The 11,447-nt window shown below is 45.1% G+C and overlaps 1 protein-coding gene across 2 annotated transcripts; it reads right to left on the bottom strand.

Annotated features, from left to right (window-relative positions):
- Positions 1-488: 488 nt before the first annotated feature.
- On the bottom strand, positions 489-10,631 carry nocta (nocturnin a). Of its 2 annotated transcripts, XM_046406560.1 has the most exons (4): positions 10,008-10,144; positions 3,125-3,203; positions 2,729-3,019; positions 489-2,203 (listed from the first exon to the last, which is right to left on the bottom strand). In XM_046406560.1, exons 3-4 carry the CDS (start codon positions 3,009-3,011, stop codon positions 1,335-1,337), a joined length of 1,152 nt encoding a protein of 383 aa, XP_046262516.1. In that variant the 5' UTR covers positions 3,012-3,019; positions 3,125-3,203; positions 10,008-10,144; the 3' UTR covers positions 489-1,334. The 2 variants fall into 2 exon arrangements, with proteins under 2 accessions (XP_046262516.1, XP_046262515.1); XM_046406559.1 differs by lacking the exon at positions 3,125-3,203 and having other exon boundaries at positions 10,008-10,631.
- Positions 10,632-11,447: the final 816 nt, after the last annotated feature.

Here is an 11,447-nt window from a genome sequence, read left to right as displayed (position 1 = left end):
ATTGTACACTAACCAAACGACTGTCTCTGCAGTGAGACAAAAGCTCCAGTCACTCGTGGCACAGCAGGATGTGTTTGTTTATTACTGCTGCTTGTCATGTTTTTTTTGTTTTTTGCCCACAATGATTAGAGTTGGTGTGTTCAGAGATGCCAACACTGAAAATACTGTGAGATTGAGTAGAAAAGGTGAAAGCATCCTTCAGCTTGACACAGAGGAGTAAAAATAATTTGACACATTAATTCTTTATTTTTGTTAACCTTCAGATAAACGGGTGCACCTTGGTGATACAAATTCCTTTTATGGAGGAACATTTTTACAACTCGCTTAAGACTAAACAAACTACGAATCCCCCTCGCTGTGCCTCAGTCGATTATCCCACACGCCAAACGGTGGCTGCTGTAAAACTGCGTGCGCTGAACTGTGAGGAATTCACAGTTGAAGTTATTAACAGTAAAATGTGCAAGCCAGGAAATCAAACAGGACAACAGTAAGAGTAAAAAATAAATACTTTATTTTCAAACATTTCTCCTCATGTTCATTGTTGCACAGCACAGCATTAACACTGTCAAGATTACCAAACTGAAGAACCTCAATGCAAAATAACTTATTTTAATGAGGAAAAGCTGTTGATTAGCAGGCCCACACAGAATCTGTGCCCGCTGAACAGTTTCCGAGTTTACTTGTGCATGTGTGTGACGGGTGTGTGTTGTTCGCAGTTCGTGCTGCAGTGCGAAAATGTGTCAAAAAATCTGATTTACTGCAGATGAACTGAGGAGGCCCCATTTGACTCTACGTCACCTGCGAAGGATCAGCTGAATATATTAATACTGGGCATCAAATTACAAGCAAAAGAAAATCTGCAAATTCCGTTTGGGCCTGTTGATTACCGACTGATAGAAAGTATAAAGAATAATTTAATAACAATAAGTGATAATCGTCTTATGTGTGTATTGGAAACAATAAATAAGCTTGGCAGATAAACACTGCCATTTCAGTTGAAGTTCACAACTCAGTGGATCCAATCCAAACTTGTTCCTAAAACTACAAAGACTTGGTTCAGCGGAAGTGAAGTCACAATGTCTCAGTTCACTTCTACTGTCCTCCATTGTGTCTATCTGTAAATTAACAGCAACACTGCAGAAAGGGACACAGGCTTACTTGGATTTACGTCCATCTCATGTCTGCATATTATTCACTCTCCAATCAGGTTTAACTCGTCCCTCCATGACATCACGTTCATCTTCCTCACTCTGATTGACAGTGAAGGTTCAGTATTGTTTCTGGACAAGCAGTTCACTCATCCAGTCCTCCTATTGGTCCAAGTCTGCTGCAGCTTACATCAGTCTGTGGGGCTCCTCCCTGAAGCTGATGTCACAGAGCAATGATAAATGGTCAGAGGGGTAGTGGTAGGAGGGGAGGCGGTCTGGGCCGATCTGCTCCTCCGTGGGAATGTCCAACAGACACTCCACACTCAGAGCATCCTGGGTATACCAGATATAGTCCAGAGTGTTGCAGCTCTCTCCAGAGGGGCGGATCTTCCACGTGGTATAGGCCGGCTCCGTCTGTCTGTCGGAGCTCAGCAGCTTGTATGCAGAGTTCAGGCCAAGCGGGGAGGAGCTGAAGCGCCGGTAAACATCCTCTGTGGGCTCTGCATTAAAGTCCCCGCACACGACCAAAGGGATGGTGGCGGGTGCCATCTCACTCTGGCTGCTCCCGCCGCCTCGGGACGTTATGCTGCATAAACTTTGCAGCAGGTCGGCGCCCTGCGCGCTCCGCAGCCTCTCCCAGCCACTGCGAGCTTTCAGATGGGTGACGGCCACACACAACTGCTGGCCTGTTACCTGGCAGGTCAGTGTCTGGACAATGGCTACCTGGTTGGTGGGAAGCATCATGGCTGACAGCCGCAGGTGAGCCGTGGACTGGAGGGAGAAGCGTGAGCGGCGGTAAAACAGAGCGCAGCCGTCAGGTCCGTTGTTCTTTTCTACATCCAGGCAGGGAGACCAGGGTTTGGCCAGGAAGCTGCCGTGGTAACCCAGGCTGGCCATGATTGGCTGGAAAGTGTCATAATAGTGGTCCACTTCCTGAAGACACAGGATGTCAGGGCGGTAGGTGAGGATCTCCTCCAGGATCAGGTACTTCCTTTCCTGCCAGTTAAGAGCATCCAGTGGACAGCGGATAAACCCGTCCTTCCCCTCCCCAAGAGCTGGAAAAAAAAACAGAGGATGTTTATACCAAAACAAGACCAAGAGTCTACAGCCAAGCTAGCAGCTAAGTGCAGAGCAGCACTGTGAGCTAAACCATAATACTCCTTAGCATGCTAAATGTACAGCTGGGGCTGATGGGATAGTCTAATAGTTCCCAGGTATTTTATCATAAACCAAAGATTTGACGGTGCTGGAGATGAAGTAAATGGCGATCCATCCAATGGTTACTGAGATACTTCAGTCAAAACCACAAATAATCAATCACCTCAATCCACTCAGTAGAAATATTTCGGTCTGGTCATTTTTCACCCCGTGAGCCATGGCATGAGAGTGTTGGGAATTTTAATACATCTTCTAAACTTCTACACATCACTGGATGTATAGATAAACGGTGCCGCGCTTCTAATTCACTAAGCCTCGCCTTCTTGTTGTGAATTGGCGCTATATAAATAAAGTGAATGGAACTGAACTGAACTGGAGTCCTCTCAGACCCACAGATGTATGGTTTCTCCACAGATCTCTACCTTGTGCGAGTATATTCCACTGCATGATCCGTATGGAGGGGTTGTGCTTATGGTGGCAGGGTGCCATGCCGTTTGGATAGACCAGATCCCGGTGTGGCCGTGCCGGACGTCTCTGCAGAGCTTCCTCACACTCTCTGAGCAGCTGGTCTGGGTCAATCTCGGCCAGGTCCTGGTCCGGGTCCTGGTCTGGGTTCTCCTCCAGGTACGGGTCTGGCTGGGCCAAGGGGGCGCTCTTTAGGGACTGGGCCAACATACCAAACAACCTGCTGCTGTTGCTACCCATTGGATAAACTGATGGAGAGGAAACAAACGTATGTGGTTGGTAACAGTAGGCACCTCAAACTAATACTCATACTAGACCAACAATGTGACTGCGTGAATGATGAAAGTACTAACTTGAGCAAGCGTGTTTTAGTGCTTATGAAATGAACTTTGTCTTTATAGAAAGAAACGTCTTTCACGTGACCCATAAGACCTTGGAAGAAGGACAGAAAACAGGAAGAACCTCAGGTGTGATCTGATCAAACCCTGCATGCTCGTTGTGTTTTTGGATCTGCAGCTGAGACAGGTGGAGCCCACAAAGCAGAGCTTTTCCCATCTTGGCTGCTTTGGCTGTTCCAAGTTTCAGAACATACCAGCCAGACATTTGTGGGATTACTTGCTGACCCTCAGACAGCAGTCCAACAGTTCAGGACATGCAAAGGTACAAGAAGACACTGACAGACATTCATGTCATTTTCAATGGCCTGTCATCAACGCATTGTGTCTCCAATGGTCACATCGCCCACATCTGTCAGAAGTCAAAGACTGTGCAGAGACTGAGGCGACAGAAGAGTTAGCTCAAACAGTGTTGTAGAGCAAGACAGGGCAGGTCGACTTCGGGCGCTGAAGTGTCGGTATACGAACACATTGTAATAAAGTAGTGTGAGTAACACTTAAAAATATATGCATGCACAAAGATACAAGCCAAGTACATGAACCAACTTAAAGTCCATTTTTCCATCATGTTTTCCACCAAAGCTTCCTCTTCTTTTGCAGAATTTGCTCCATAAACTCTTGATGAACTCAGTTTCTAACCTTCAATCGGTCTTTCTGTAAATTCTGATGAAATTAGTGCTACGTGTGAATGGAAACCTGGCAAGTGTCAGAAATTTGGGAAATTTTTGCAATAAGTAAAAAGTAATTTAGCTAGGTTCCAAAGTCAGGAAGCACACCTGGAAACAAAGAGCTTGGCTGTCTAATTGTACAATTTTTCCTCACATTAGGTAGACTTAACAGTTTATGGGCAGCAGAGCGAGACGTGAAACCAATGACGTTTGAGCAGACTATTTAGAAACACTCCAACGACTGCATCACCTCGACGAGCAGCCATTGAAATAGCTTCTGGGTTAGTTGCAAAGCCAAACAAAACAGCACTGCTGAGTGGCTAAAATGAACCAAAAAAAATCAATTCAATCATTAATCATTAAAGGAAAGAAGAAAATCGTGCTGAAATCAATATTTGTTCTTTTTAAAAGACCAGCTGTTCAGCCCCATCTCTCAGTAAGTACACATCAGGTCGTGTCACCCAACCCTGCAGTTGGAAATGTTCTCTCATCCTTTGCTGGAGCTCCGTTTTCCTTCACTCTCCTGACTCTGTTGTTAACAGTGGGCCCTCACCTTTCACCTCCTTACTGCTGCTCTACAGCTTCAGCCATGTATGGAGCCGGGCGTAGTATACATGTCTTACCCACAGCCTCCATGTCTGATCAAACGTTTTCCTCCCTCCCTCTTCCTCCGCCTGAAGACCAGGACAATCCACCTCTCTGTCTGTCACTCCTTCCTGCCCTCTTCTTATCCTTTACATAGCTGGATCGCTCTGTCTATGCAGTGACTCATCCTCCAGGAGGTCTCTCTCTCTCTCTCTCTCTCTCTCTCTCTCTCTCTCTCTCTCTCTGAATCATCAGTTCCCACCCCTCCCTCCCGCCCCCCCCCATCTCACCCGCTGGGTGACAGAATGACCTCTGGAGAGCTGGGAGACACAGTAAGCCTGTCTCAGACATGAAGAGAGGGAGGGAGGGAGGGAGAGACTGGAGGACCAATAAGCTCCCTTCATTATCACGGTAGCCATGGAGACGAGAGAAGCTGACTGAAGAACAGGAAGCAGGAAAAAGGAAGATGAAAAGGAGAGAAAGGATGGCCAGCGATGTTGGAGTGAGTAGGTGTGTATTCAGTGTGTGTGTGTGTGTGTGTGTGTGTGTGTGTGTGGATAAGGATGTTGCCTAACTGATTAAGTGGGTGGGGTTTTCATAAAGCTGTGCATGTTGTCGAACAGGTGGGGATGGCAGGGCTGGCGTGGGTGTACACACACACACACACACACACACACAGACACATGCGCACACACACAGGTCACGTAATCTCTGGTTAAGTGAGGAAAGAAGAGTGAAGAGAAAGAGACAGAGTGTGGATTGTTTCCTTTGTCAGCAGCACATTTATGTGACTGGAGACTTAATTGACTAATCTGATTTTGGGTCTGCGTGTCCTGCATACTTTTATGCTTTAGAGTTAAAAAAAGAAAAATACTGCAAGATGGTTACACCCAACTACTCATTCACATACTGGAATGCAAATAGACAGTATTCAGAGTATGTCGCACTTTTCTGCCCCAACAGAAAAGCATTTTAGAAGTTTTCCTCACATTCACCCATTTACACACACACAAATCATTCATCATTAAAATTGTCATAAAATAGTGAAAAATGTCCGTCACATTTTCCCACAGCCAAAATGACTCAAAAACCTAAAGATATTTAATTTACAGTAAGAGAGCAGCAAACTTTCACATTCTGAAAAACCGGAAAATGTTTTTTTAAAAGTTTATTCATCAAAATAGTTGATGAGTAACTTTTTGCCAGTCGACTATGCAGTTCAACTCTGCAATCCACATAATCAATAATGACTTTGATCGTTGTTTTCAGCATCATCATTCAGACAGTTTGATGGATCCCAAAGGTCTGGATGCTGATCAGCTGTTACTACAATAACAATGTCATCAGTCAAAGCGCATCCTGTCCACACTGTCACAGGGGACTGACGCTGACTGGACCGGACCAGGTTTAACTGTTGGCTACATACAATATCAACATACAACAACAGATACTTACATAGACCAAAATGGATGGAGGAAAGTCACACACACACACACACACACACACACACAGTTTTCAGTCTGTTATCCACCAAACGGTCTTCCTCTTTTCTGGCAGTCGCCGCTCGCGGTCGTCTCGCTTCGCCCTCTGCACAGCTGGACTGAGTGGGATGTGTGTAAGACAGTGTGACACTCACGAGACAACCCCGCTGACTGCTGCTGTGATAGTCAGATGAAGGACGTGACTAACATATGGCCCACTGAAGAACGCTGTCCCTCTCATGGACAGAACGACAAGACAAGACAACTTTATTTGTATGGCCCATTTTTACAAGCAGTTTGTCTCAAAGGGCTTAACATAATATCAGCAACATCCTCTGCCCTTCGACCCTCACATCGACTGAGGAAAAACTCCCAGAAAAACCTTTAACAGGAAAAAAATGGAAGAAACCTCAGGGTGAGCAACAGAGGAGGGATCCCTCACCCAGGACGGGCAGACATGCAATGGATGTTGCAGAGCAGACAGTCCAGAGAGGAAAACCCAGCAAACTGGAATGACAGTCAACAATGAACTGTCAGGCAGGAAAAGAGTTCGCACTGAGTGAATGTGTTCATTCTGCATTACATCCTACATTACTGTCAACAACATAAAAAGACCCAAACCAACAGTGACAGGATCTCCTGTGAATCAAGAGCCTGATAAAATACTGTTGACCAAAAAATATTAAAAATACATCACTAAGCCACACTGTTGCACTGGATGAGATGTGCCTGTAGTTTATTTTGTCTAAATGCTGTGAAAGCTCAAAACGTGTGCCGGGGAAAAGGCCTGCTGTGACACGGCCTCAGTTTGTGTGTTACTGCGCGCCAACCGAGTCTGAACTTTGGACGACTTATCAAACTGAACTTGGCTGTGCGATCTCACAACGAACAGGAAAGGAGCCAAATAAAAAAAAAAAATAATAATAATAAATTAAAGCTGATGAACCTTCACTTCCCCATCAGACAGACCAGTTTAGCAGCATCAAGGATCAGAAGCAGTTATATCTTCTGTTTATTCTACAGAGGCGTCATTGCTTCCTGTTAATCTTCTTGGTTTTTGCCCAAATCAGACTGGTCTTCTAAAATGATCATGGAGGCTTTTTCACGCGGTAAAGAAAAGATCACATGGTGGCAGAAGTCCTCCAGGTCCAGGACTGAGTGAGGCTGCTGCTGAACAATAAGCTGAGTGGTACTGAGATCAAATTCCAGGTCATCGTCTCCTCTGCTGAGGCAACCACATGCCAATTAACTGAATTACCAGAGTGACAAATTAGATTAAGCGATACAGGGTGAAAAATGAATGAGGGGTTGTCCTGTGCGCATGTAACATTAATCAGACACTGAGCTGACTGTGAAACTGCTGAATTCCACTGAAAAGAAGACACAGGACGAGCTTTGGCAGGATGATATCGACAACCATCATTTGAGTTGAAACCTTCAATAATCGTGACTAATATCTCTAAAATTTACCATGTCGACAAAGATCACCATGTGATCAGGCAAATGATTTTAGAACTAATGGGACTGTACTGAATCCAAGGATTTTACATCCATGCAAACAGGCCAAACTTCGTTGCAGTCATCAGATCAGTTTTGTGCTTTAGCTTTAGTTCTGTTGAGTCAACACCAAAGCTGACTCAAGAGATCTAACTTTTGAATGGAAGCTAATCTAGGTCTGACTGACGGAGGGCATCCCCCCCTGCCGACCCTTGAATGCTTATGCAACTGGGCCTGACCAATCCCATTACAGATGGAGGCCACTAACGGTCTGCATGGAGTTAGATAAAGAGTTTTAGCCTCCAGAGGCCTCACACTCAGTAAACCATTGAAGTGGCTAATTTAAGGCCGCATTGTGCTGCTGACCCAGCCACAAATATGTATGTATGTGTTTGTGTGTGGTTGTGTGGATGTGACCAGTTGTGAAACTAGAGACCTGACCTATTTCCTCAAAACAGCACCTAAAATACACCTTCAACCTGGTTGGAGCCGCTTACTTTGACCCAAACGCTGGTCAAAGTCTCCACGCTATGACATTCAGAGTCTCATCTCAGCTGAAACCGCTGTGCACTTACAAGTCTGAAACAACGACACAAGTTCCTCACACAGTTTATGCAGAGCTGAAAGGAGAGTGAACACTGGAGTTACATTCATTGGGTGGACACAAGCTGGACTGTGAGACAACAAGCTGTGGTCACAAGTTGTTTCTGCTGCCCCCACATGGAAAAAATAAATCAATAAAAAAAAGTTATTGCAATAAGTTATTGCATGTGTGAATTGAACTCTTATGCTGAGACAGCCGTGGCCTAGAGGTTGGAGAAGCGGCTTGTCAGGCAGTTTGTCAGCTAAGTTGAGTGTGGCACTAAATGCAGTGAGATAAGAAGTGCAGTGCCAGTAGTTTGCAGTGGCACGAAGGAAAGCTGCTCCAGCAGATTACTAGACAGAGGAACCTGCTTAAGAGCCACAGGGGAGAACATCTAGAACATCCTGTATGACACTTTTAGAGGGGGAATAAATAGAAGTGGCTACTTAGCAGGAGCAGTGTTAGCCACCGTGGGTGATGAGATGAAGAAAAGAGCACCACCTATAGAAACTCCGAGGAACATGTCGAATAAAGACATGAACACCTCTCCTTGGATGATATTCAGCAAGAGGCCATTGAGGGACTAGTACTCGTCAGGATTATTATTGTTCTGGGCGAACCCTAACAGCATTTTTAAGTTAGTTAGCTTATGGCACTAGCCTCGTCAGTAATCGGATCATGATTTCTTAAAAAACACCTGGCCATTTAGATTTTCAAATGTAATGCTAGCACTTTAAAAAAGATTTTGATTTTGGGCTAAAATGACCCTTTATTACAAGAATTTGTTTTGTTTGACATATTTGAAAATTTAATGAGAGCTGCAAAGTCAATCAACACAAAATTAATCCGATTCGACTGTGATAACCCAATAATGGTTCCAATCATTTTTCACAAAGCCCCACATTTGCTGGTTGTGGCATCTCAAATGTCAGTGTTTTCTGCTTTTTTGTCTGATAGAACACTGAGTATCTGAGAGTTTTGAAGGCCCCAGAAATGGCAAATGGCAGACGATGAGAAGGATGCTGCACTTCCGGAAAAAGTTTCTATATCCTGATTTAAATATCACCCAGAAACATGTACATTAGGTTAACTGGCGACTCTACATTGCTCCCAGGTGCTTCTCGCCCCGACGGACAAAGGGTATAGAAAATGGATGGATTTAGATATTCAAAAACGTCAGTTGGAAGTCTGGCAAAGCTGTGCACTATCGTTAGCTTTCAGGTCATAACGTTCAGAAGATGGCAACGAGTACGTTAAGAAACTTTAGAAACATACTGTGACATTTCCTGGTTTCTTCAGAGGTACTTTGTTGTAATTCACTTCTAAAGCCATTTGAGCTTACTACCTACATTATATAGACGGAAGTATTGGGACACCTGACCACCACAGACAACTTTGCAGCTCTAACAGCTTCCACTCTTCTGTGAAGGCTTTCCACAACATGTTGGAGTGTTTCTGTGGGAATTTGTGCCCATTCATGCAGTAGAGCATTTGTGAGGTCAGACACTGATGTTGGACCAAAAGGCCTGGCTCACAATCTCCGTTCCAGTTCATCCCAAAGGTGTTGGATGGGGTTGAGGTCAGGGCTCTGTGTGGGCCAGTCAAGTTCTTCCACACCAAACTCATCCAACCATGTCTTTATGGAGCTTTGCTTTGTGCACTGGGGCACAGTCATGCTGGAATAGAAAAGGGCCTTCAACAAACTGTTGCCACAAAGTTGGAAGCATAGCATTGTCCAAAATGTCTTGTACGTACTCTGAAAAACAGCCCCATACCGCACCTGACGTCAGTAACAGAGAGGGGACTGTTACATCAGCAGCTTCACAGATGTAGGCTGCCATGTCTCAGAGTCTAACTGAAAAGTTCATCGACAACGCAACTTAAAGACGTATAAATCATTCTTGTCTGAGTATGGTAAACCCGACTGAGTCATGGACTCATAAGCGTGATTTAAACGTTCGATTTTTGAACGCAGTTTGGCGGAGAGGCCAACTCGAGTTACAGTATCAGGAAAAGGTGTACGCTACCTGGTGCTGCTCCTGTGTTGGTCGATCCGCTCGGATTCAGCGGGGGACACGTCCCTCCTCCTCCCCCGACCGCAGCGGGGTGACGGTACCGTGTGCCCATCGGGACTGAGACCTCTCCCGATGGGATCTGTGTCCTGGCTGTCGGTCCTCCCCTCGAGGACACACACAGCTGGCTGAGAAAAGATGAACAGCGACGAGCCGTATTCATTCTTCCACTGTACGGAGTCCAACGGAGAGACAACTGTAAGTTACTGGCAGTTTGCCGCTGTCTTTTCACCACGAAACCGAGCCATTTATTCAACAAAAAGCGTTAGAATGTTCCCCCTACACGCGGTTTGACAGGACAAACTTCTTTTTCTCTTTGTATGTTTGAAGGTAAGAGAATCGCCGGCAAAAGTTACATCATTTTTCTAGTGACTCACGGAACGCCGGCTTCTGAGGGGTTGGACAATGATGGGCTGGTCCGCAGTGCCTTATCGAGAAAAGCAAAATACGTTGACCATATTCCATAATAAATTAATATATTACTTTGTAAGTCTACCAGGGCGCTTTATTACCCTTCTCAAACAAATAAAAGTCTAGTTTTAAAAAGCTACATACAGTGACTCCCCCTCATATCACCAATGGTTTGAGCCGCACCGCTTCTTGTGTCAAACAGTCGGAAACCTGCCAGAAGAGGGCGTTACCTTTCCATACACTAGCCAATCAGCGCCCAGTGCGCTTATTGGCCAGAATGACGCATATAAACGCCTCAGACGTCACCAGCGCCTCCCTCCACGCACGTTCCATGCGCCACCGCGCTTTGTCATGTGTTCCTAACTTAAATCACCTTCCTCGTCCCAGTCCTGCAGGCCCATAGGAGCGGCCCGATAAGATAACATACTGCCCGTCAACCTAAAGAATAAACAGGATTAAGGAGAGCAGGATCAATTCTCCAACGCTTCAACCACAATTTATCTCGCTGAGAAAAGATATTTTCCAAACTCATGTTTCCGCTTAAGGAAGTGGTCACAGCTTACATCGTCATACCGCTTCCTGCACATTATATTGTCTTTTCTCATTTCTCGTTTTCTCTGGTGTTATTTTTTGATGTGATCTGGAGTTAGCTGAGACCAAATTAATGTTTAAAAGACATTATATAACCAGGTGAAGGGTCAGTAGTGTCAGTGCTGTTTCTCTGTTAATTATTTATCAACTTGAGTGACAGAATATTCTCAAGGTTGCATAAGTTGTTCAAGGTTTGTTTACAAATTTTACATAAAGTCCTGGCGCATGTCAACATGTTGACGATGGGTTCGGATTCCTTCATCATCCTTCATCAGTGTCACTTTGGGCACTGCTGCTTGTGGGCAGTAAGTATGAAAAAATGAGCTGGGTAAGTCATTGTGCAAAGAGGAAGTACAAGGAGTGACTGAGGAGTTGATAAGGTAACCTACATCA

This window comes from Scatophagus argus, chromosome 12 (assembly GCF_020382885.2).
Source record: "Scatophagus argus isolate fScaArg1 chromosome 12, fScaArg1.pri, whole genome shotgun sequence".
In the NCBI taxonomy this organism is placed as follows: Eukaryota; Metazoa; Chordata; class Actinopteri; family Scatophagidae; genus Scatophagus; species Scatophagus argus.
Note: the sequence above shows the minus strand (reverse complement) of the source record. Positions and strands in the feature narration are given on the sequence as shown.